Here is a 27549-nt window from a genome sequence, read left to right as displayed (position 1 = left end):
TGCGCGCTGACAGTAGAACAAAAAAAAAAAATAGAAAAATGGCCCGTATAACGCAATTTAATGACGTCACTCAATGAGGTGTACATTTACTAAGCTCCTACAGGCAGTCAATATGTGTCCGTGTGTGTGTGTTTATAGAGGATACCATGGACTCATTCTGACGACGTGGGCTTTTATTTAACGCACGTGTGCAGTCATATATGCATTCCTCGAAAAAATCACTTCGTGTTTAGCCTCAGCACAGCAACTTGTACATATGGTACCGTAAAGTAAATGAGATCTAGCTTTATAACAGTTTAAAAGTCCTAAAAGCTTCGTAACACTTTTAAGAAAGTTATATAGAAGCCATGCTTTTCAAGCCAAGCAGCAAACAAAATATGTCTTCATTTGTAAAATTCAGCAATGTACTTTTGAACTATTAAACTGTAATTTGTCAGTTTCTGACCAAAGCAATTAAGTTAGTACAGCGAACATGTGTTAACAAAGCCCTTTTTTATACATGCGCCATCGCCGCTTCGACTGGTCTGTGCAAAATCCTCTCTCTGCTTTAAGTATGTAATATAAATTTTGCAACCTGTACAATTAGCATATGCAGGGTGTTTCAGCGAACACTTTCAAAAATCGTTAAAGGTTGCCTGTGGCAGATAGCTCAATTCTAGTTCATGAGCCAGTCTACTCGAAGTGGTGGACAATACTTGCACAAAAAAATTGAGATCCAAAATCGACTAATGAATAAAAATGCACTACTCAAGTTTTTAACTAATTACATTATGACCCATATTGCAATTTACAAATTTTAACCATGGAGTTCGCAAGGCAGATCCACTTGGAACAAATTTTCAAGGTGACACCAGTTTCGAGATATAAATTCCCAAACTTTGCGGAGAAATGCATTAGCGTTCTAGTTAATTTGTTAACCAAACGTCGTTTCATGCACAGAAGCACACAAGTAACTGGAATGCCAATGCATTTCTCCGCAAAGTTCGGGAATTTATATCTCGAAACTGGTGTCATCCTGAGAATTCGTTCCAGGTGGATCCGCCTTGCGAAGTCCACTGCTAGAATATATAGACAAACTCGGATGTATAGTCGAATATATGATAGAATATATAGTCGAACTTGGATGTATCGACTCTGCAGTGGGTCACAAAAAAGTTCGATATATAAAATAAAAAATTTCAAGGGGATTTTACAGCTGTTCATTATACACAGTTTATTATATGTGGGTTCGATATATCTGGGTGCAACTGTATATATGAATGAGAGAAAAAGGAAAACCGAGGGGCTTGATTTTTTGTTAATCATGGCCGTACAAAGCCAGTAGACAATGAAGCCTAGGAAAGCATCGGGGAAATTAGCTGTAGTTGAAATTGAAATGTAGAAAATAATAAAGGGGGGGAAGGCAAATTAAAGTGGACAGGTAACTTGCCACCTGTGGGATCCAAACCCACAACCTATGTGTGTGTGTGTGCATGTGTGTGTTTGTGAGGGAAGTAGTCCTTTTGATCTGGTGTTTCATAATTCGAGAGAAGTGCAGGCGCACATAGAAAAGTAAAGACAAACATTTAATTTCGGTGTTTTGAGCAGGGTCCGGCCTTCATCAAGAGTGCGATTGCAAGCATACAGAGTTCAACTTATGCATTTTTCTCTGCAAAGGTGAAAAAGAAATGTTTGGCACGTGAACACACATACATTAATCAGGTCCACAAGAGAGGGGGTAAGAAATATAATACGGGAATGCACAGCTGGTGGAATGCACGCTGAAGTGGTGTTGGAGTCACCGCACAAAATTCAATCTGCGGAACTTTAGCCTTCATTGTCTCTCTTAGTATTCGACCTATTACCGCAAGATTAACAAAAGTGTTGCAGTTTTGCTCGAAAGGCGAAGCATTGATTGCGATCGCAAGTAATTAACTCTATGCAGTAAGATTAGTAGTTTCATTAGCTGTATAAACTGCTGTAAACATTTGCTTACTAGCTAAATGAATGAGCATGGTGCCACGTGTGCACAGGCAAACATGAACACATCTCACTTGATGACCGTGGACACTCGCTGTCCAAACTATCTCGTGGTGAATAGCGGCAGCGGCTATGAGCGAATTCCCCTTCATGCTGCTGCTCACTTCAACGCGAACCAGGCACGCGAGAACACTGCAAACATGAAGCCATCAGCTTTCTCAGGTTAGCTAGCCTTCAAACCCACTGTGCATTACCTCCAAGATAGAAAGCGCGCCATGCGCAGCTGAGGTCAGAGTAGAAGCGGAGACACGCTATTTTGCTCTCCCCCCCCCCCCCCCCCCCCCGCCATCTTAGCATGCACGCATCTCTCTTGCGCTCGCAAGAAGACGCCGTCGCACCAAGCCACCATCCTTCTCGGCTCACTCTCGCACCTGCAGTATACGGCGCATGGCCGCGATCTTGTAGCAGGAGTTTATACTAAACCTCACGGTGACGCCAACAGCGAAAATTCGCCTGGAGTATCCATATAATTGCTGTCGCAATAAAATGGAGTTTTGAAATAATAACTTTGCCAGTCTAAGCTGATTTGCTGTTCCTTGTTAGTGTCCCTTTAATAAACCAAAGAAGGATGACCTTTTGGTGTGGGTGGAGAGGTAGTATATTGGATGCACCGTTCGAGCACAGAACGCCTGTCGTCGGTCTTCAGTGAGCCCACTGCCGCAACATCGCCGGCCGAATGAGCACAGCAAGCCCAGCAGTCGCCACCCGCGCTGCGCCCATTCCGAGACTCAACGCCAACAATTAGGCTCCCTACCATGGTTCCATGTATCACACTAGCGCGTCGCTAAGAGGCATTCTCCTTTATTATCTTAATTTTGTTTTTCTGTAAGCCCTTCTGTGATTGCTCGGGAATGAGCAGAACCGAACTACAGCACTGGTCGACTTTTTCTATTTTCAAGGCGAAAGCCTTAAGTTGCTCATATCCCCGATGGCCTTGGAAAAATAAAAACATGTCCGGACCAACGGCAGAAAAGCTATCATCATCAGCAATGGATCATACCCCCCCCCCCCAAGTACCCTAGGCAAGCAAAATATGCATCCCAGCGGCGAAAATAAGGCAAAAATTTGGAGTGGCGCACTCTCGCGAGTGACGTCACAGCCAGACGCCGCTTTCTCCGGCTCGTTCGGCTGCCACGCGCGCTCATTCCCTTTGTGTATGTTGGTATATGGGTGGCTCGAGCCATACTGATTGAAGGATATGTCGGCTTCTTTCTGCTGCCATGTCTGAACCATAGTTCCTTCTTCAAAAGCGCATGGGTCAAGAAAATTTGCGGCTTGGATATCGCAAGCTATGTAATGTTGAAGGAGTCTACTGGTTTTGCAATGGTTGCGTTTCTGTCCATGAATTTTGCGTAAGAAGAATATCTGCAAATTCAACAAGCGAAGTTGTGTGTGATGCTTCACTAAACACTTAACATTCCCTCAGCACTTGGAGCTATGAGAGACATTTAATTTTACATGAAAGAAAAATATTGGAATTTGGTGTCAACCTGTTATCTGTGTTAGAAAGACACTGCCCAGGTAAGCTGTCATCATGATTCTTATTACTCTGGTGAGTTGTTCTAGTCAAATATGGATGCTTTATTAATGCGTAAAAGCATTTTGTATGAAAAGTATGCAGATCCCACGCACTTTGGGAATCGATGTAAGCAAAGCATTCTGTGTTGGAGGCTTTGATTGACTATAATTCGCGATGATGTTGACGGCTAAAACTTGATTTCTTCAACATTTAGTCTAACACAAGAGTGGTGAGTTGATGTTTCTTGTGCGCCATATTTCATAACCTCTGAGAGGGTTGAGCATAGTCAGTGCCTCACATGGCACATAGCATTGTGGCAGAAGTATTAAACTTGAATTTTATTGTGAGGCTGTACGTGCCAAAACCACAATCAGATTATGAGGCATGCAGTAGCTGCAGACTCCGGATTAATTTTGACTTCGTGATGTTCTTTAACGTATCTCAAAATCTAAGTGCACATGCGTTTTTTATTTCGCCCTGGTCGAAATGCGGCTGCCGCGATTGGGATCAAATCCACGGCCTCTAGCAATGCCATAACCGCAAAGCTAAAGCGATGGGCACAGAAGTGTTGGTATGACGGTCGACCACTTCCATAGTGTCGCCTGGACCTAGCTGCAGTGCACTTTAATTAATGTGGCTCTACTTCTGCACGCCCAGCGTAGTTTGTCCGCTTGATATATTTGCATGGTGTTTATTTTTCAGAAATAGCATCAACGTACTGTACCGAATTTTGAACGTAAAGGGCCCCTCACCAGGTCTGGCCATTTTGAGCTGACAAGCGCAGAGCATACATTGCGCGATAACGATCGTGTCTGCTAAGTACTACATCGCTACGCATCGCGGAAAGATCTGAAATTTCGAACCGAACGCCGTTTTTCCTTCTGGTAGCCGCCGCGCTCCACAGGATGACGTACTCGTGTACCTGCGCCTACGTACTGGTGTCCGCAGTGTAACGTAGCTCGTGGTGACGCGTGACTTCAAAAATTATTCAAGACATCTGTTATCTATGCAATCTGTTGCTTGAATTGAAGTTTAGACAAATAATAAAACACACTAACGGAATGTCTGCGTGTTTTTTGTTTTACTTCGCATCGAGGCACAAGAGATGTACTTCCGCTTCGTCTGCTTGTTCCCACGGTCGTGCGGTCACGTGCGCAGGTACCGAATCTATGCCATTTTCTACCGTGTTCCAGCGCGTGATCATGCTGTGCGATCCGCTTGTTCTGCCTCAGTATTCGTGTAGCACTGAATTATACCGCTAGGCATGTTTCCTTGTGCACAGCGCGCAAAATTGTGCGCTACGCGAACGAGACGACAGCTCACGCGCGACGCTGTAAGAAAAAGTGCGTAGCGCCGAAAAAAAAAAAAAAATAAGCGAGGAGAAAGAAAATAAATGAAGTCGGGGCCTGTGACGTATGCGTCACGCGATCCTCGAGGTACGGTATGGGAGAACGCAGGGAACGAATTTTGCTTGCGGCGGGTAGACGGGGTGAGTGGCGAGAGCGTCTTGCTTGACAGTGAAGCCCGCCTGCTGAAATCATAAATTCGCGGCACTGAAATATTTCTATCTCTGCTATTAATGAGCCGATTTAAAATTTTTTGGCGGCCGAACGCTCCTTAGAGGACACGTAACAACTTCCAGCGTATAATCAAAATTTGCTATGGGACCTGGTGAGGGGCCCTTTAAGCTTATCCAGTTTCCCCGCAACTGCCGTCTAAGGTTTGCTTGCCTTCTCACGTCAGCTCCCCCCCCCCTCTTCCTTATATGGGAACTGCCTCTTCTCCTCCCTACAGTTCTATCTGCGTCCCTTCTGAACTCGTACCTTAGCAGAAAGGGAAGCGCTGCAGTTTCTGCAATGCTTCTGAGGGAAGTCAGGATAATTACTAGCAGTTAAGAGGCTAATTGGCGACGGCCAGGGAGCTCCAGAGGGCATTGCGCACATTCGACGCGGTGGGGTGAAAACGAATTTCTAGCGTCGCCTTTCCTTTCTGACTCGCTCCTGTCATGTATGCACACGCTGTGACCTCCCCCCCCCCCCCTTCCCGACGCGGTGTGCCTGACAGCAGCAGCAATGTGAAAGTCGGAGGAAGAGGCAAAGAAAGCTTCGCTTTAAAACGCTTATTGCTACTTTCACCGCTCTCTGAAGCATGCCCCCATAAAACGATTTGCTCATGGCTGCCAGCACGACGGCGCGTCATGTAGAGTATTTACATAGTAAATTCACAAATACCGTAGTAGCAGTAACCCGAAAGAAAAGTTCCGTGGTTAAGATCGAGAGTCGATCAATTGCAAGCGATTAAATGTTTCCTGGTGGCCCTCAATAGCCTTTATGGACAATATGGCACACCCATTACGCAACGATAGCAACCGACGGCCGTTATGGCGAGGCACGCATTGCTCGCGAATCCCATCAGTTCACTACAACTTCGAATTGAAACCATGAAGCAGTTTTTAGAGCGCCACTTGCAATGCCCTAAAGTATACTCGAGGTGCTACATCGCAGCTTAATTAGGCTGCCTAGGAACGGAAAATTCAAGCGCCTTCTGCCTCATCATGTCTCGATCCAACGTTGTTTAATTATACAAACGGAGAACTATTCGCTTCGACGGTACATAATAAAGGTAACCTCGCAAACTTTCGTAAGGAAGACACCACAAGCCTTACATATTTCACTTGATTTTTGACCCTCCGCCGGGGAATTATGATATCCTCAATATGTCCCATACTACTAATGAATGACGCTTCGGCTCCTTTTTGGTTGCAGCCATAGGGTCCAAAAGGCATATTTCACTAAAAAATTTGGGCTGAGCAGCCTGTGTCAGTTCGCCAAACAGATTCGTCGTGTATATATTCCTCAAGCAACAAACACCAGTAAATTGCTCAAGTGAGTTAAACGTGTAGCACGGAAAAGGAAATATGCATTGGTAGATTCCTTTTAGTATTCCGCAAAGAGCTGCAAGCCCCAATTAGCTTTACTTCAAATTACCGCCATTTAATATAAACACTCGAAGAACCGCCTAATTATGAGAAGCAGGCAAAGAAGCAAGTGGTGCGGGTAGAATCTAAACTGCAGTGTTAGTTCAGTACTCGTGTTACTGCCGAGCGTTTCTGTGAAGAAATGCAAAATTTGGTCTTATACCATGAACTAGTCGTGAGCAGACCTGTTTTAGCGGATTAAAATCAAGGTAACTGTTGTAGAAGTCATATATAGCCAGCGTTTGTGACATACGTGTTGCACCGGGGCAGGTATGGTATCATAACTGAATTCTTATATGCTATGTTTTTGCGGTTGTCGATCCGCGCATGAAAAACCCGCAATGGGCTGGTCTGCGCTCCTTCGGCTGGCACTGTAGCGTTGCTTTTGAGAACTGTATTGTCGTCTAAGAAATTAGCTCTTTGAATAAATTTTCGCGACCGAAGACGTTGAAAAAATATATTTGAGACGACCGCCATAAGTATACAAGCAGAGGGAACGAGAGCGAACAAACGAAAACACTGACGAAGGCGCCCGGACACCGCCCGAACTGCAGCAGATGGCAGCAGACGACAGGCGCGATTCCGAATTTCTCCCCTGTAGTTCGTTCTTAAAGAAACAGCAGTTGGCTACCAAAGCACATGGTCCGCGCGGCGTTGTGTTACTCCGCTAGCCAATCACAGAAGCAAACAAAGTCGTCGTCATTCGACGTTTTCAAAATAGCGTCGTGCTCGATACTTCCGCAGCGTCTGCTGATCTTGCAGAGTCTTTTCATCGGCGGAAGCAATGAGGTGTGCAACAGACATGGACAAATTGCGTGGAGTCTGAGCATTTCACTCTTCAGAAGTCCTCGGTACATATTTCGTTTCATTGCTGAGCCCGCTTTACTCGTGAAACTTCAATGTCAACTGAAGTGAAACTTGACAGTAAATAGTTGCAGCGAAGCAGCGTTTTATTTCAATTCAATAAAGAATTATGTTTTAGCCGTTCCACTATAATAGACGAGTGTAAACGTATAAAATTACGCGCTCATAACTTTATTTTTGTGGTTACCGCCTTATTTAGGAAACAGGGAAAGTACGAACTATTTGCAGCCTCACGGAGGAACAGTGGCTGGCGGTTATGAGGGCGTGGGCGGGGCTTCACTGTAGACTTAAGTTGTATCCGACTTAGTGTCCGATTCCAACTATAGCGCCCGCGAATTTCCTAATTTCATTGATCCAACTAGTCTTCTGCCGTCCTCGACTGCGTTTCCTTTGGTACCCATTCTTAATCCTAATAGTGGTTATCTAACCGGCGCATTACACGTACGACCTGCCCAGCTCCATTTTTTTATAGGCTACAAGCGCTCAGCAATTAAAAAGTGAAACGTACAGTGCATGCATCCATTGAAAGCACATATACAGCGCACAGAAACCCGGCGTCTAGGCCGAATGTTACAGGGGAAAGAAAAAAGGAACAGCGCCCGCGCATTTCCCAATTTCATCGATTCCGTCCGCGACTGAGTTTCCCTTCTCTTGGTACCCATTCTTAACCCTAATGCTCCAATGGTTATCTAACCGGCGCATTACATGACCTGCCCAGCTCCATTTTTTATAGGCTACAAGCACTCAGCAATTAAAAGAAGCGTACAGTGCATGCATCCATTGAAAGCACACATACCGCGCACAGAAACGCGGAGTCTAGTCCGAATGCTACAGGAAAAAGAAAAAAAAAGAAAAAGGAACCACGCGTGCCCTTCTTAATGGCTCATACTCCCGTAAGCAAACAGGATAGAGAGAGATCGAGAAAACATTTATTTCAACCATCGAGGTCGTTGCTCTTGAGGTCGAGTGGACGTGGTGCCCTCATTGACTCCACTGGCCATGGCTGCTCGACGAACTTGCTGTACGAGCATTTCTTGGCCCGTCAGGGTATCGCCGGTCACCTATAGCTCCCACCGCAGCGAGAACTCGAATGGCTCATACCCCCGTAAGGCTGAGGCTACAAGCGCTCAGCAAAGTGAAAGGAACTGTGCATACATTCATTGAAATCATCCGTACCACACACAGAACACAATACGATTCAGTCTTCTGCTGAGAGGATATGCAACGTGAAGTCGAAGAGAAACGTCGTAGGCGCGAATCAGACCCCGCTATACGAGCGCGCGAAGCCGCAGCTGAGTGTCGAAGACATCCTCCATGGTCGAAAAGTCTGAACCCGAATTGACCCGTTCAGGAAGCTCCTAACCGATTCGAATCGTTATAGTTTTGAACCATGTTTTAAAGGGACACTAAAGGTTACTATTAAGTCAACGTGGACTGTTGAAATACCATCACAGAAACCTCAAAACGCTTGTTTCGTGCCAAGGAGAGACTTATTTTAAGAGAAAATGCGTTCTGAAGCGTCCGCGTACCGCTAGCGCAGTTCAAATCGCCCGCCCTCCGATCGAGGAGTACTGACATCACGGTCTCATAGTGACGTTGCGCCAACGGTGAGTAGAACGGCGTCCACAGACGGCGCTACGGCTTTTCTGCGCAAAACGCAAACGCGCGGCCAGAAACAGAGCCAAGACAGAGCCGACAGCAGAGCGAAAGCGGGAGTATGGTGGCTAGCGGAAGGAGAAACGAATTACGTCCCACATTACGTCCCACGGCACACGGAGAGTCCGTTTTCGTTAAACTATAGGCTGCGGCGAGCTCGCAGCGTGGTCGGCGTGATCTGTGAGAAGTGACGAGCCTTTTCGCACTCGCAACAGGGCATAAAAAAGTGCGAATCGACGCAAAACTCGGCCTAGAAACGTGCTTCGCCACAGCCAGGGCTCAATACGACCCAAGCTGGCGCGACCCAGATGTCGTTTCCCGTACCGCCACCAGGCGCCGCTACTATACCTCAAACTCCAGCGCAAGACGCCCATAAGCTGGTACTTCATTCTATGGCGCAAACTTCGACGCTCGTCGCAATGGACCCTGACACCGACAGATTGGCTCGCGATGGTGGGCTCAACTTCAGCGATTTGAGCACCGACGAGCGCGACCTGCTGCTGAGGGCTCGCACTGCCGGCGTCGTTGCGTACTACGACGGCGGACTCGACACCGGCTCTCCGGAGCGGGAAAGCAACGAGGGCTTCCCACGACATCACATGGACGTGGCATTCTCGCTGCTTGTTCCAAATGAAAGTGTCGCGAGCCAGCAGAACCCTCACAGCACGACGCGATAACGAAAGTACTGAAACTCCAAAGCGTGCGCGGCGCAGAGTCGAGCGCGCAGAGTCGAGCGAAAACGAAACCTTTCGAACACCCATATTACTGAAGGGTAACGTCAAAATGTTATTTTTTCTTAGAGTCGAATAGACGTAGACAAGTAGCATTTTTTTCCGTCTTTTAATCGAATGAAATGATATTTTTAATACGAGTAGTTGAGCATTAGTAACACAAATTATGAAGAGTCCTTTCGTCATCGGGCTAGTACCGGAGTGTCGCTGGGGGGTCTCAAATCGTGTCATGCATTTACCTCAATTTCTCGGTTACTAAAGCTCTGTTCGCGATTAAATTGACGCCTTAGACGTTCTAGAACATTGCTCTACCACTTTAACTTGAGTTTCTGGTAACCTTTAGTGTCCCTTTAAACCGAAAAGCGTGAACCCAAACCGAACCCGAAAATGTTTCGATTCGACACCCTGCTTTCGATTATTTATTTAATAATTGGGGTAATATGACTATATCATACTTCTATTAACTATGATTTAGTACGCCGTCATATATTTTGTTAAATTAAGCGGGAAAGCTTGAGGCGAAACCGAAACTGCGCAGGGAGCGCCATGACGTCACAGAACATTCTCGGAATATGAAGAGGTGTTATAGTGAGAAACTCTATGATGAAGAGGGATGGGGTTGGCCGGTAGCCTCAATACATGCCTCAATATGAAACTAACATATGAAGCTAACTGTTTTGCTAATGCGTGCAACTTAAAAAATTGTTTGCATTAAAGCGGCACGGCTGCGTAGTTTGACATAAATATGATCAGGACACAGAGCCATGGAATGACGCAAGTTTTTCGCACATTTTTAAAATTCAATAAACCGTGATCAGGCCTTCTATTCAGCGCTAAGGTCCTTAGATAAAAACTTGTTTTATCTAGGGACCTTCTTCAACGCCTCGCCGCCTTCCCTCTCCCACGCCCGCCTAATAGAAAGCCAGACAGGAAACAGCGTCGATCGTCTGCTAAAGATAATTTTGCAAGAGCAAGGTTGGGATGCCATATAGTGTTGCTGGGTGCTGTTGCTCGTACGTATTTATTATTGACATGCGCTGGGCAATAAATCAGTATGATCAGTTTTTCTATGACGTGCATATGTGTACATATTTACTAACTTTTTGATATATACCGCGACGACCACACGCTATCTTGCGTTCAAGCTCGCACTGGTTCAAGTCCTTCAAGCAAACATTCTTGTGAATAAATAAAATAAATACAAAGCCGCACTATTCAGGACTGCTGCTGGATGTGAATGCTAGGATTTCAAGTTTTCTTACAATTTATGGATTCCAAGCGGTAATAATTATTTAAAAATAACAATTTACATATGTCTGTAATGAACAGCATACTTGTGTTATCCTTATAGCCTACATAAACAGTTCTAAGGCGAAAATTCAGAGGAGGAAGTAAGAAAAAACTTACGCGGTTCTTCTGCCGGCACCGTCCTACTCATGCGATCTACAACGCTTCACTTGTTCATGACCGAGTGGTACGCATCGTCGAGGGTTGCACAAATTCTATCGCACTGTTGTGCAGTCCCCACATAAAATGCTTATTTGCTTTTCAATTCAAATACAAATAGTGCAATCATATGCGCGGGCAACCGTTTCAAATCTTCGTCTGTTCCTGTGATCGAAACCGGGCATGCTTGTGTAGCAGAAGCCACGCGACAAGAAGCTAAATGTATCATCAACCATCGACAATTGAACATTTATTTGTGAGAAAAAATTACTTACAGTTATTAAAAGTCTTTTAAACGTAAGATATAAAAAAGTGAAAAACAATTTTGAACAGAGAGGGCGCGCCGCGTCAAATATTTGGCATCATGTTTGGCATATATTTGGCAAAAGCAAGCGCGATGCCGTTTGTAACAATGATGGCATAAAGAAATGATGTTAGCGGAACAATTACTTTATTATTATTGTTTTTATTAGTCTGTGTATTCGCTTCGGGCTAGTTCTAGCGCGAGTACAGTGATCTCTAGTAATGGCACACAGCAGCATCAAGATCAGCATCAGTTTCTGTTCGTGTTTCTCGTGTTTGTGTTCACGTTCTGTTGGTACCTTGGTTTGTTCTTTATTCTATGCCTTGGTACTGCCAACTGTTCATTGTTCTATGGTACTACGTTGCGCTGATGCGGACTGCCACTTCCTTACAGTTTACCTCGCCGTAGCTAGGCGGAGCACCTTATTGAACGGAGTAGACCCAGGACCATAACGTTGCGCTTGATTCCAAGTATTACTTTCGGTTGAGGCGCTGCCACTGACTGCGCCGCCAGGCAGGTCACGCTCAACAGTATTCCTGGAGCTCGTACACCTGCAACCATTGCGGCTCTCGAGGTCGCCGAGCTGGAGCAGGTATTACATGTATTCTAGCTTCGAAAGATAATAAAGTGAACAACGTCTCTTGTCCTTTCCTGTAACGTTTACGGCGCACATTGTCGCACCAATTTCAGGCAGAGGATCCTTCTGCGGCCCCAGCGCGCGGCATCAAGTTCAAATTCTCCGAAGGGGAAAAAGTTTTGTGCTACGAGCCCGACTCCTCAAAAGCCAAAGTCCTCTACGACTCTAAGGTGATGGAGGGCGCAGGATTAATGTGTTTGCGAGAGTTATTCAACGCATTTCCACTGTAGTACATATATTCGTGGTGCAAGCACTATATGTCGGCCTGCTTGTCTGAACACCGTATAGAGATGAGATATCCAAATATGAGGAGGATGTTCAAAATAAACTATCCGCTACGTACTTGCACGTTGAGCCACTGTAAACTGTTGAGCCGTATTTTAATTGAGGCGCTCGTAATTGTTGAGTCGCAACCGTTACATCTATGTTGCAGATCATGACAAGTTGCCGAACAGTTTGAGCACGGCACATTTGCGTTGTCGCTGGAGACATTCCTGAGCGCCCAATGTACATTATACAACTTCGATATTGGCGCTTCCTAGCCAAAGGAGAGCCAACAGTACTCTTTTGCAATGTGCTTTTGCCCAGGTATTGGAGCTTGTCGTTGGCAAGGATAGTCGAGGCCGCAAGATGCCCGAATACCTAATTCATTTCAGCGGCTGGAGCAGCAGGTATGTTTGCCATGGTGGAAGCTGTATTGGTTGAGCTGATATTGCAGCATTTTTTTTTTTTTTACAGCTGGGATCGTTGCGTTGCAGAAGAGTTTATATTGCCTAACACCCTAGAGAACAGGAAGTTGAAGAAAAGGCTAGCGGAGGAAGCAGCGCAGAAACTGTGAGTAATAGTGGCTCTGCTGCTTCCCGAGACCAAGCAGCAAGGTAGACGCAGACGCAGCTTTTTGTAATCTTTCTCTCTATTTCCTAGGCTCCAAACAAGTAAATCAAAGAAACGTAAGGTTCCTGCCATACTGAAAGAAACTCTCGACAGAAAACTGCGTGGAAGGAGCAGGAAGGAACGAAGCAGAAGTGTCTCGAGTAGTGGCGATGAAGAGTCCTCGTCACAATCTGACTCCTCAGAGGTGACCGCTATGCTGATCTGCTTTAATTTCTACCCTGATCTGCTTTCTTGAGCATGTCTTTCTTATACTTTAGTCAGATGTGCACCTTTGAGGACCAGTGAAATCGGAGATCATTGAAATCCATTAGCTCCATTGGCTCTCTTCCACAACCTTGCACAAAGGTGCATGAATTTTAATTACCTTTGGTATCTGTGGTAATTGAAAGCGAGTGTAACTGCAGTATAAGTTTTAGTTTGTCTGTGACTGCTCTATAGCTTAGAAGCCTTTAGAAAGCAGCAATAGTGCTGCAGCTGAATTAAGACTGAGCTAATGTGAGGACAAAGAGCCACAAAAGTTATCTGGCATTAGTGCAGTCACTGATTGTCTAGGGGGTATATCGTATTGTTGGTTTCCAAGATTTGTGTGTTTTTACACACCAGGCAAATAAAGCAGTCATATATAAGTGAGGTTCAGTGGGTTAGGCCGGATTTCTTTACCATACAGAGCAGGAAATCTTAATGGACTAGGAAGCCAATAAGGAAACGTTAATAAAAACTTTCTTTTTTTAAACACTTCTTTTTCTGGGACGCAAAAACATTTGTATAGGGTACAATGGTACTAGCATGGCTAACTGCAAGGTTGTATAATCAGTTGCATGCTTTTCCAGCTGATGCTAATCCTTATAACAAAAAAACAAACACTTTTAGCATTATGAAGGCATTTATTGTGAGAGGGCTTGGCTGTAGAAAATACGGTTCCTTGTTGCTAATTTCACACCTGTCTTATCATTTTGCAGCAGCAAGGTGGCGACTCCGACGAGGAAAAGGACAGTGAAGAGGAACCAGAGGAAATTGCAACGGATTACAATATTGAAATTCCCAAAATTCTCCGAAAGACATTAGAGGATGACTGCCACAACATCACTGTTAAAAAAAAGGTCTGGTTTTTACCCATTGCCCACCGTTCTCCACCTGGTACAGCAGGCTTCTGTTGCGCTAGACTCACTGTAATATCCTGTGTCATCACTCATGTTTGGCATATTGCATACTTGCCATTTTCTTTGCAGCTATCACTTTCATACAACTGAGAAATTATCCATTCCTGCAGACGCTTTGCAGACCTCATGATCAACTGGCACAGTGATGTGTCACTTTGTCCAATATATTTTTTATTTAATCGCCCACATCTTTTAGCAAAGCACATGGCCTATGTGCTAATTGTACATATTACTTTTGACTGAAACAGCACTGCCTTATTTGGTGGCTTCCATTAGGACATGTAAATAAAGCTTGCTGGGACGCTGCCATAATCAAGATGTTTATGAATCATGTTTATTATTGTTCATGCTCGATGTGTAGTTTTTGGGCTGGTGAATGGCACCTTTGGCGGCATGAAACCTAAGATGAAGTGTGCTAATTGTAGATCGATATTTACTTTATGTTTTATATTTCTTGTTTACATTGGGGATAAAATGAAAGATTTTAAAAGAAGACAAGATATGCCACCCACAGGGATTGAATCAAGTCTTGTGAGGACATTTGGTCTTGGTGGTGCAGCATGGATAGCATTTGAGCATTTATGCAATACTCTGGGCTCCAGTGAAATCTATCTAATAAATTTTTCCTGGGACTGCAGGGATTGAACGTAGTAGCCAGGAAAACATATTAATATGCTGAACTTGTTAGCATCACATCCATGGTGGTGATTGCACCTAGCAAAGTTGACATTTTAATGTGATAGTGTTAAGGTCACCGTGTTGCAGAAAATCTGGCATCGGCATCTGGCGGCGGCTATCTTGTGAGCGAAAAATCATACTGAACCATGCATAACCAACCATGCAGGCCCTCCGTGTAGCGCAGAGGCATTACTGAAATAATTGAATTTCTCAAAGTAAAATGCGTTAGAAAAATCATAAAGTACGACTTACACACAACCTACAGACGTGATAGTTTCGGATTGTAATCTGCATATAGGGGGAAACAATTCTGTTACATGGAAACTCAAACACAAACCCCTTTTCCAGCATTTCTACCATTCATAAAGTGGCGAGCCTATTCCTTGCAACATTAACCAGATGGTGCTTGCATCCGCGGCCCACACCAGAGGCCGCATTTCTACCTTAAAGCTTGCCTTCGTGCATCACGTTCGCTGCCGGCGTTTCCCGGTAAACATTACGATTACATAAGCTGCAGTTGCCGGGAAGCGTGAGAAGCTATCAGAGGTATTTAAATGCTATTACGTTCCACTCTTAAAGGCGACGCTTCAGTATCCTTCAAATTTTTAACTGAAATATCTATTAGCAAGAGGCCTATGAGGAACCTTATTCAATATGCTACCACAAGCAAGCATTGCCGCAGAGCATAATGCCACAAAGGAGATTGCATCCTACTACCTCCTCCAGAAGTTAAGATATCATTTTACCTATGGCAATAATGAGCTCGGAAAGAAGCTGGCCTTGCAGAACTTTGAATAAACCCTTTTGTCCTCTGCTAAAAGCGTGTCATGTGTAGTGCCTGCTGATTAATGAGCTGTATAGCAGTGACCACAGTGAACAGGAAAGGAAAGGAACAGCATAGCATTGTCAAGAATACATTACATAGACGCGCACGAAAGTATCTGCTAAAGCATAACGAAGGACAGCCACCACTATGATTAATTTGGTAAAGGAGCGCATAGAACACAGAGGGATTGCAAGTTAATTCTTCGACAGTGGCGTGCTTTCTCTTTCTTCTAGGTACTTCCTTTAGATTTGCCCCCCACCTATGCAAAGTAAAAGCTCTGTAGAATTAACAATTTCAGTTGGACCTCGATGTAATGAACACAGATTTAATGAACTAAACCTAAACTTCTTGTGATTATCAGTGTGTAACAAATATAGATTTCTAATACATACAGTATTGGATATACAAAGAAGAAGGAGCTTATTGATTCTTTCATGGTAGATATATGCATGAATACTATATGCAGTTGGGACCCCAGAACTGAAGTATGAGGTTTAAGAGGGGTGCTTGGCTTAACAGTGATAATTACATGTGGTTCAGCGAGCCACTGACAAATGCAATATAATATCAACATGACTACATATGTACACGTAAGGTACAAGCAATTTGTAGAGAAAATACTAACTTAACTAAAGTTTAACATGCTTAGCTACAAGTTAGGGAAATTAAGTGAACGAGGGAGATTTGTTTTTTGTTTCATACATGTGTTTGTTGTAACGAGGTTAGATTTTGTTGTTTTTCTTGCCTTCACTGACTGTTGGTCCATTTCGTGAGGTCCTGTAACAAGGCACTTTTTATACGAGTGGTGATCATGTTCCATGTTACTGTCATCACGGTGTTGTTGATGGCGACAACTGCATTGAACTGTTTTGTGACCTCTTAATTCTTCCTTTCTGCCTCAGCTTGTTCATCTGCCATGCACACCAGATGTGGTCGACATGCTGGAGGGCTATCTGAAACACTATGCTGCAAAGCTAACACTGACAGCTTCCAAGAATGCCAAAGGCAACACTTCCCGTCAGCCGCCCCTTGATGCATCAGAAGTAGAGTCAAGGTAGATCACAAGTATCTCACATTTGTGCATGCCTTTTTGTTTCACCGTGCAACTACAGTACTCATATTGTGCCTATAGCCACCCAGAATACCACCTGCCCTATTTCTTAGGCTATATATACAGGTTCCTCAGAAAATGTGCATGGCAAACACACAACTCCATTTGGACTTGTATATCAGGAGGTAGACATTATTTAAATCTCCAGTCACATTTTTTTGCACATTTACTGCCATATAACAGGAGCCATTTTTTCCAGCATTCGGCAGTTCAGATACTTCTGGATACTCGACTGTTTGCTAAAAAACATGGCGCATGTTCCAGATAACTGTGGCCTTGCACAGTGTTCAAGCGTTCAGGACGTTGTTTTTGACCTCCATCCTTGTGTCTTCGGTCAAGCATGCACTTGCTAAATTGAATTATTCTTGACAATTAAATTTGCTGTTTTATATGCACTTAAACTATTTATTTAGCACACCAATATTTGCATGTCTTCGCAGTGCCAGATATGTAGAATACTGTGCTGTTTACAATTACAGCGGCAGAATTAGTCATCAATAGTTAGTTAATTCGGGTTTAATGGCGCAAAAGCGACTAAGGCCATGCTGTGCCAGCCACAAAGTCATCAATAGGTAAATACCAAAAGAACCGGTACTAAGTAAAAATTTAGAAATGTAATACATTCACCAAGTCTAGTTTTATCTATTTGGCAAGTTTACTGATTTTGCAGTCTCACCTAATATCAACATTTAGCGCTTCAGGACTATGTGCCCATTCAATTACGACTCCATTCCGGAATATCAGGTTCCCATTCCATTCTCATTCTATCTGCCAGATTGGTGCAATCATTCCATTCCCATTCTGTTCCGAGTGTTTGAAAATGTGGAATGATTCCAGAATCCTTCGAACTTCGGAGTTGCCACTCTACAACTCTGATTGCCATCACCGAAATGTGTCATGTATGAGGCGGGTACTACAGCTGGGCTCCTCTCTCGGGCTTCCTTTTGGACACGCTCCTCCTCCTAGCACTGCCACCGCGAGTTCCACGCATGGCGCATGTCTGATTGTATACAGTCAACTTTCATTAATTCAGCGTTGACAGGACCAACGAATTGATCGAATTATCCGGTAGGTTGGATTAAACAAGATGTAGAAAAAACGCCAAAACACACTGGTGATTCATCTGGCAGCATTTTCCCAATTTCAGCATGGCTCCAAATCAAACGCGGGCCCATTTTTTGTGTGTTTAACATTAGAATGACACTACAACTCCAAAACGAAGCAGAAATCTAATGTGCACCCGATTTTTAACAAGGAAAATTGTTGCCCAATTGCGGTTGGTTTCCCAAAGTCAGCTTTGGTACACAGTTTTATTAATGTCAGCCTTGCTGCAATACATGCATGTTATGCGGTAAAGCATACGAACGTTGCGAAGGCAGTTCTGGTTTAGTGTCCGAGTGCACCGCACAGTCAATATCGGCCCAATTTTCTTTCGAAACTAAGGGAACGAGTTAGAATCAGGTAAATATCATAGTCAGACATTGTGAGTTATGGTTATTGCTTGAAAATCTTCCTAGGGCAGGCCACAAATAAGCGTTTTCAGTGTGAGATGATAGGGGTTCTGTAAATTCACTGTCCCTTAAGCTCCACCGAGACAGACGCTGTTGCTAAAGGGTACCTATTATGGCCACCATAGGGGTCAGGCACGTGTGTGCTGACTGGTCAAGTTTGGATTATCCAGCGAAAGCCAATCTTAAGATCAAAATAAAGTAAGCTTAGGCCTGTAAATATGCATGGGCGCCAGCCAGGACCTTAGGCAGGGATCAAATTAAGCGAAAAATCGAATTAACCAGAGTTAAATTAAAAGACGTCTACTGTATTTAGGCAAGTTTGTATGAATATAAATCATGCAGGTTCGAGTCCACCCAGCACCATAGAAATATTAGAGGATCTTTCTTTTTATGTTTAGTGGCATGTGACTCAAGTTGTCATCGGAGAGGTTCATTGAAGAGCAGCACATACCCAGTGTTACATGCCCAGTGACCCAAGGTGGTCTAGCAATTGATTTTGAACACGGTTCCCTCAAAACAGCAGCCTGAAGCCCTGCCCAATAGACCATGGACTACCAAGTGACCCAAGATGGCATGAAAGAGGTTTCATGCAGACGAACAAATGATAGGGAGACAGAATAACATAGTGCAAATTAGGCAAAGTTCCCAAAGAATGGTAAGGCATTAAGATGCTGGCAAGCCTCAGGGTGCACTAAGCAATTGACTAAATAGCTTGTCTATGGGCCAGTTATCAGTTTATTTCCCAAGAGGTGCATGTGTCATGACGTCACGAAACAGAACATGGTCATGAGTGTGCATAATATTGTCATGTTTGGTGCTTGCTCCATTTCGCTGTGTGGTCTGTTATGCTTCTACATTGGGTTGCAGAGTGAGTAGCAGCATAGCTGACAACCTAGCGAGCTGGACTGAGTGCTGAAATGCTGTGATGTCCTGCTGCCATGCCAACACCTTCTGCGTCGGGTCATCACAACACATATATTGCTGGAAACGAAACCAAAACTACTTCACAGAAAACTGATTATAATAAGTGACCTATTTATTGTTCTGTGACACTCGTCAGTATGTTTTCGGAGTTTTGAGATCCAAGAGCTTTACTTAGTGCAAAAAACGAGAAGTTGGAAATGTTACATCATTACTCCTTCAAAGTGCCAGTCCAAATGAAGTAGTGAAATTGTGCTAGTTGTATCACAGCTCTAAGGTGATCCTTTTGCATCTTCCTTAAGCATCAGAAAAATGATGCTTCCATGCTTTCAATCAAAAGCAACATTTTCCACAATGGTATTGCTTCTGCACTACAAAGAACAGGCAAAGGGGAGTGACCATTTTTTTCCACAATGGTATTGCTTCTGCACTACAATGAACAGGCAAAGTACAGTGTGACTCTTTGGTTCTCTCAACTCATTTACTGTGAACAGCACTTACAAGCCTCTGACTCCTCAATAACTTTAGAAGCTCACATGTGATCTTGAGAAAAACACTACGTAGGAGGTGGCCCCACGCTGTTCTGGAACCGCAATCAACAAAACACGTCACACACAGCCACAAGATTGCTGTTAGTAAAACACCTTCAGAAGTATGTGCCTGCCACTGCCTACCTTGGATCCTGGTTACCACCATTGGCACCCACTGCCTCCAACACCACCACAATCTTTCTATATGCTTTTCCCTTCATTGCTGAATAAGGGTTCAAACCTACGAAGGTTTCAAACATGTACTAAGATGATGGTGGGTTATACAATGCTTACATTACATATACATTGTGATTTTGCACTGTAGCTGAGCAGGATTATTTACTGTATCCAGCTCACCCTCTTCACTTCACACAAGTGCACACGAAAGGAATTTCATGGCACTATTAATTTTGCTCAGTTTGCACTAGAGATGCTTTTCCTTACACTCATCTGTTTCTGCCGAGGAATATAAGGGCTTTGACTTACCCACAGTACCGAAGCCTCTTGCTTCCTACTGTGCAACGTTCTGCACAGATAAGTGAATCTTCTCAGCAGGTGATGGATATTTTCAGCCAATATCGTAGCTTATAATGGTTGATTGTAATAAAAGGTGGACATGGTGCAGTGGTTAGACGCCTCGGTTCAATACATGTAAGCATTGTTTTGATTTCCCCGCACCACTGGGCAATTTTTATAATGTTTTATGGGAATCATTTGAAAATTTTGCAGACAGATAGACATACTGACAGATGGACACTTTCAACCTATTTTCTAGCTCATGAGACTGCTGTTTGCAGTAAAGACCTGCATTTTCATGGCCATACAGAAGGAACAGCTGCCACAACCCACCAGTTGCCAACGTTGACAATTAAATTCTGGGTTTTCATGTGCCAAAACCATAATATAATAATGAGGCGAACCGTAGTGGGAGAGACTGGATTAATTTTGACCACCTGAGGTTCTTCACTGTGCACCCAATCCACTGTACACCTTGGTATTTGCTGTTTTTGCACTTCGCCCTCATCAAAATGCAGCTGCCATGGCCGGGATTTGATCCCACACCCTTGAACTTAGCCGCACAATTCGTAGTAGCTTTAGCAGCTGCTACGTCACCACGACGGGTAGTGCCCACCGTAACGGAAAACACTTTGAACAGTAAATGAGTTCAATTTTGTTACTTAGATAATTGCAAATCTCAAGTAACGTTGGCCTCAAGTGGTTCAAAAAAAGATGCAGGATTGAGCCACTGGCCACACGTTAATTCAAAAATACCTGCATGTATTTATGTAGGATTTTTATATAGAACTATGTAGGAAATGTCCTTTTAAAGAGATTGAAGAAGTACTGTAGGTAATGAAAACTGTACATTACACCATTTAGTGAATCTGAGTCACTTATACCCCTGTCACACTGGACATTTGGTGCAACGAATGCCATTCGACCCACGGTGGTGCTACACTGGAAAAACTAATGTCATTCGGTCATGATATCACTGGCAATCATCGCAAGGAGGTTGGTGAGAAAATAAGGTATGGGTAGAGAGTCTGAAAAGTCTATTTATTTTAATACAAATTGCTTCATTGAAATAACACGCATATAGAACTATTTCCAGAATATCTGGCCACCATAAGCCAAAACAAGGCTTAGCCAGCTTAGTAGCCATAGCCGATAAATTGAAGACAAACAATATGACTGCCATGGTAGCACTGAATGACGATGCTCAGTTGCAACAGGTGAAGCGGTCAGTTGATGTGCGCTTTGCATTGCGAGCAAAGCATACTAACCAGCGGAAGAACCTCGATCGTGGAATAGACTCAGATGCCAATCGAGATGTAGAAAACACACATGCACACAGGCGCTTGATTGTTTATGGTATGGCCGACTAGCAAAGCTACGGAGGCCAGATGCTGCTGAGGTGGAGAGTAAAAACATGTTGTGACAGCTGCCCACACAACCTTTCTCTAGTTAAATTACAGATGGCTGGAACCACAAAAAATTATTTACCTTTTTACACGAATGCTTCTCAAATTGCATAGGCTCAATGTAATATTTTGCCTTGTTTCTGGTGTAAAAAGTATACATTCGCTTCCAGTGCGAAGCCGAATGAGTTTCTTGAACCCATTCGATTGCGGAAGTCATTCGATTCTAATGGCATTAAATATCGCTGTGTATCCGCTGAATAATGTAATTCGGTACTAATGCGATTTGATTCGAATGACATTAAAATGTCCAGTGTGACACGGGTATTACTTATGGTAAAGAGAGTCTAATGCTAAAGACATTCTAATGCTATCATGAGTCACAAGGCATTATAGCAGGTTGAGTTTCAATAATGCTCAAAATTTTGTGGTGCTTAAGTGGGAAGTGAATTAACTTTCATCACAGGAATGCACACCATTGTACTGGTGCATCATTGTACTGATAGTGGTGAATCACAATGGTGCTTGTGGCTTGTGAGGACAACAGATGTTATTTCCAAAGAACATTGTGTTTGCCTACACTGAAGTGGACTTACACCAAAACATAGAATATGGCAAATCAGTAAATCAGTCCTGCAGAAACCTGCAAGGAAACTGACCAAATATTTTGCTACAACTGACTGTTAAAGTCTGGTTACTGTTATCTGTTTGCTCAACATTGTAATGTAAATTATCAGAAGTTAAACAATGACAAAAGTTTTCGAGGCAATGTAGAAACAAAATGGGTAATTAAGCTTTATTTTTTTTTCTTCCCAGTTTAACAGCGAAAGCCTACGTACATGACAATCTGGGATTTTTCCTTATAGTCTGCCATTAGCGTTTCTGGCAGCCTAGTCATGTAGCAGCTTTATCTTTACGTTACAGCTGATGATGTTTTCCTTGCTACGGGCCCTATTACATGTAGTAACACGGCACACAAGTCCTTCAGAAGCTGGGCTGCTCTCTTGTATGCATTCGAAAAGCCGGTGGTCGGTTTTGTCTCAAGCGATTGTCCTAGGTCGCGCCGATATCGCGGCCTAGGCCAATCTAGGCCAATCGCATGAGGCAAAACCGAATGTCAGCTTTTCGAATGCATACAAGATAGCAGCCCTACTTCTCTTTTCTTTCACAACTTGTGATATTTTTTCAGCAAACATTTATTTAGCGACAACCATTTATTCAGCAGCCATGTACCCTAGGAAAGCTTGCTTGCAATTGAGCTCTAAAGATGTTGGGTGGCACTTCGTGCAGTTCTTTTAATGACAATTAGTAATCTTGGGTTTAAAACATCCGAATTGTCCCTGATAGTGAACCACCTTTCTTTCACTAGTCATACAAGCTAGTTACCAAATTATATGGAAATAAATATCCATACTTTTAATATATGCGTCTGCATTTTACTGTTCAATATTTGATTCATTATTCCATACTTACTATTCGTATTCAATTCATATTTGAAAAAGTTCGTATTCACTCACCTGTACAAGTTTTCCTTTCGTCAAACCATTGTGAATATCTACTGAATTTTATGCTTGTGCCAGGAACCTGAATGGCTGGAAGTTGTACTTGATGAAGAGCATGCAAGATATCATATGAGGCTTCATTTTCAACATGAATTGGTGGCACCCGAGGCCTTCATGATGGAGCCTGCTATTCTTTCTCTGCTAGTGTTGTATATGAGGTTGTGCAATCTGGTACCATGCGTAGGAGCCTTGAGTTTATCCACCATGGGTAGCTACTGTTTCTGTCTGCATGCTTCTCATCTTTAGCAGTGACTTGCAGGGACGTAGCCATGGAGGGGCACACCAGAAAAAACTCCTGTGAGTGTAATGACTGTGAAGTTGTTTTTAGTTGTGTAAGGAAATATATTCCACCTTCAGAGGACAAGCAAACATCGTTAGATGAGAGCACTGAAGAAGAAAGCGACTGTGACGACAATAGTGAAAACAGTTCCCGTAGTGATCACCCCTTACATGATGCTGGCTGGAGACTGTACACTGTATGAGAGCCTCAGGAATAAAGAAACATTTCTGAAACATTGTATTTACTTGAAAATAGGTCTAACTCAAGTATAGGTCAACCTCTATATATTGAACTCACAGAGAAATAAAAAATTAATAATTTGAATGTAAATTGACCCATATATCTTTAGAAAAATAAAAAACTTTTACCATGGCACATCTTTATTAATCGTAAGCTCTCCTACTAAATTTCGCTAATTTATGCCCTATGTTGCATCCTCATCCAAACTGCCAGAGAAGCTGTCCTTGTTGAATGATTCACAGGCGTCCTCAGTACCACCGACGACGTTTTCTTGGGTGCTGTCGAGTGCATTAGATGTGCAGCATTTCTTTATGCTAGTCTGAATAATCTCCAGACTGGCTACACGGTATGCCTGTTGAAGCAACTGCATTAATGAACTCGGTACTTTTGCTAGCTTTGTGCAGCAATATATCGTGATATTCTTTGGTCTTGAATATAGGTTGATAGATCATTCTGGGTAGCATTAAAAAAAAAGAAAAGTTGACTTTTAAAAATACGGTTATTCATTTACCGTGCTTTTGGTCACACGAGAGCTATTCCTGCATGGTGCCCAAAATACGTGAAATAGTTCCTGACTGGAAAGGCTTCAAAGTTAGTAAACGCTCATGGCTGTAAAGGGTGAAGAATCAGTGCCACAGATTCATGTTGACATGAATAACAATAACACCCTAGCAATGGTTTGTGGCTAAGAATAAGCGTTAGTTCAGCCTTAAAGGGACACTAAAGGTTACCAGAAACTCAAGTTAAAGTGGTAGAGAAATGTTCTAGAACGTCTAAGGCGTCAATATAACCGCGAACAGAGCTTTAGTAACTGAGAAATTGAGGTAAATGCATGACACGATTTGAGACCCCCCAGCGACATTCCGGTACTAGCCCGATGACGAAAGCACTCCTCATAATTTGTGTTACTAATACTCAACTACTCGTATTAAAAATATCATTTCATTTGATTATAAGACGAAAAAAAAATGCTACTTGTCTCGTCTATTCGATTCTAAGAAAAAATAATATTTTGAGGTTACCCTTCAGTAATATGGGTGTTCGAAAGGTTTCGTTTTCGCTCGACTGTGCGCGCTCGACTCTGCGCCGCGCACGCTTTGGAGTTTCAGTAGTTTCGTTATCGCGTTGTGCTGTGAGGGTGCTGCTGGCTCGCGAAAGTTTCATTTGGAACAAGCAGCGAGAATGCCACGTCCATGTGATGCCGTGGGAAGCCCTCGTTGCTTTCCCGCTCCGGAGAGCCGGTGTCGAGGCCACCGTCGTAGTACGCAACGACGCCGGCAGTGCGAGCCCTCAGCAGCAGGTCGCGCTCGTCGGTGTTCAAATCGCTCAAGTTAAGCCCACCATCGCGAGCCAATCTGTCGGTGTCAGGGTCCATTGCGACGAGCGTCGAAGTTTGCGTCATAGAATGAAGTACCAGCTTATGGGCGTCTTGCGCTGGATGGAGGATGGATGGATGGATGTTATGAGCGTCCCCTTTGGAACGGGGCGGTGGCTTGCGCCACCAAGCTCTTACTACTATGCTGCCTAATATCCTACCTATGTTCACCAATGAAAAAAAAAAAAAAAAAAAAAAAAAGCCACTATGAACTACCACGTCCAAATTTTCTGATACCCTATTGCGAACTGTGCTTTTGTACGTCTCCGTCTTTTGTCGTTTCCCTACTTTTCTTCCACCAATCCTCCAATCGCCTCTTACTGATGTCTATTGCGGACCTGTTTGCTTTACCACTGCTCCCGCTGAACCCAAGGGCTTCAAGGAGGCCAGTGGTGCCTAAATCGACCGCTGGGTAGACGTCCTCACATTCTAATAAAATATGTTCCGTCGTTTCCCTAGCTTTACCGCAGCAAGCACATGTTTCTTCTTCATTCTTATATCTCGCTTTATAGGTGCGTGTTCTAAGGCATCCCGATCTCGCTTCGAAAAGTAATGAGCTTCCCTTTGAGTTATCATAAATGGTTTCTTTCCTAATTTCGTTTTTTCCCCTTAAGTAGTTACTCATGGCAGGTTTCTTTTCCATTGCCGCCACCCATGAGATTAATTCAGCCTCTCTGACTTTCCGCTTGACCTTCTTTGTTGCTGTGTTGCCCACCCCACAGGCCGCATACTTGCTGGTAAGCTTCCTAGTTCTTTTCCTCCACTGTGAATCAATGTTTTGCCTGTACAGATACCTGAACACTCTCCCACCCCATTTACCTTCCTCCATATTCCTCAGCCGTTCTTCGTACTCAATTTTACTGCGGGCTTCCCTCACTTCAAAACTAGTCCAGCCCATATCCCCTTGCACAGCTTCATTTGTAGTCTTCCCGTGAGCGCCCAATGCGAGGCGACCCACTGACCTTTGGTTCCCGTCGAGTCCTGATTGTACCCCTGATTTAAAGCAAACAACCGCATTTCCAAAAGTAAGTCCTGGAACCATTACCCCTTTCCACATACCTCGGAGGACCTCGTACCTATTGTATCCCCATAGCGCTCTGTGCTTCATTATGGCTGCATTTCTCTTCCCCTTGACTGTTATGGTTTTTTCCTGTGTTTCCATATATCCGTTGCCTTCGTTTATCCATATACCAAGGTATTTATATTCTGTTACCCGAGGTATTTCTTGGCCCTGTATCTCCACTGTCTGTTCACTGTTTTCATTGAATACAATAACACCTGATTTTCTAACACTAAATTTCAAACCTAACTTGTTGCCCTCCTGTCCACAGATATTAGCCAGACGTTGCAAATCACTTTGCTTGTTTGCGAGCAACACAATGTCGTCCGCATAAAATAAACCTGGGAGTTGCTGCTCTATTACTGTACCTGCCTGTTTGTATGAGAGATTAAACCCGATATTACTCCCTTCTAGCGCCCTCTCCATCCTCACCATGTACATCATAAACAGCAGCGGGGATAAAGGGCACCCCTGCCTCAGTCCCTTGTTGATATGAACTTTCTCCGCGCTCCTCATCCCTTCCCATTCAACGCAAACAGTATTTTCTAGGTAAATCTCTCTCAAGAGCTGTATACAATCGTTACCTAAGCCTTCCCCTTCCAGAATATCCCACAAAATGCTGCGGTCTACGTTGTCGTATGCTCCTGTAATGTCCAAAAAGGTTACATACAACGGTCTGCTTTCTGCTTTTGATATTTCAATACACTGAGTAAGAACAAACAAGTTATCATCCAAACGCCTACCTATTCTAAAGCCATTCTGAAGCTCTCCCAAAATGCCATTATTTTCTGCCCATGCTTGAAGCTTTAATTTCACTGCCTGCATTGCTAGCCTGTATATTACCGATGTAATGGTCAACGGTCTATACGAGTGAATTCTGTCTTTCTCCCCCTTACCTTTATAAATTAAATTCATTCTACTTTGTCGCCAACTGTCTGGTATTCGTCTATCTTTTAAAGTTTTTTCAACTGCTTTCACGAGAGCTTCCTTACTTTTTGGTCCCAGTTCATTTATCAGCCTAACGGGAACCTCGTCTAGCCCTGTGGCTGTGCGCTTAGGAATTTTCTCTTCCGCTTTCTTCCAGTTTAAATTTGTAAGCACTAGCTCCTTTCCCCCTTGGGTCTCTTTCATGCTCTTTTTTTCTTCAAATACAACCTTGTCCTTGCCTTGGAAAGATTCGGCTGTTACTTTTTGGATGTAATTTATTGCTGCTTCTCCTTCCAGTCTGTTTTCATCTTCGTCTAGGATATGTTGTTGTATTGTTGTTGCCTTCCTGCCTAATAATTTTATGTGATTCCAAAATATTCTAGGTGCAGCCTTCTTTTTCTC

At 43.6% G+C, this 27549-nt stretch overlaps 1 protein-coding gene across 1 annotated transcript in view; it reads left to right on the top strand.

The window, feature by feature from the left end:
- Positions 1–2036: 2036 nt before the first annotated feature.
- The window catches only part of msl-3 (male-specific lethal 3), a 46580-nt gene continuing 21067 nt past the window's right edge, over positions 2037–27549 (top strand). Inside the window, exons 1-8 of the mRNA XM_050183363.3 lie at positions 2037–2181; positions 12005–12108; positions 12207–12323; positions 12742–12824; positions 12892–12987; positions 13078–13231; positions 14007–14147; positions 16614–16765. Coding sequence (XP_050039320.2) covers positions 2037–2181; positions 12005–12108; positions 12207–12323; positions 12742–12824; positions 12892–12987; positions 13078–13231; positions 14007–14147; positions 16614–16765 — 992 coding nt within the window. The remainder of the gene's footprint in view (positions 2182–12004; positions 12109–12206; positions 12324–12741; positions 12825–12891; positions 12988–13077; positions 13232–14006; positions 14148–16613; positions 16766–27549) is intronic.

This window comes from Dermacentor andersoni, chromosome 4 (genome assembly GCF_023375885.2).
Source record: "Dermacentor andersoni chromosome 4, qqDerAnde1_hic_scaffold, whole genome shotgun sequence".
Lineage (NCBI taxonomy): Eukaryota > Metazoa > Arthropoda > Arachnida > Ixodida > Ixodidae > Dermacentor > Dermacentor andersoni.
This window is presented reverse-complemented; position numbering and strand designations above follow the sequence as displayed.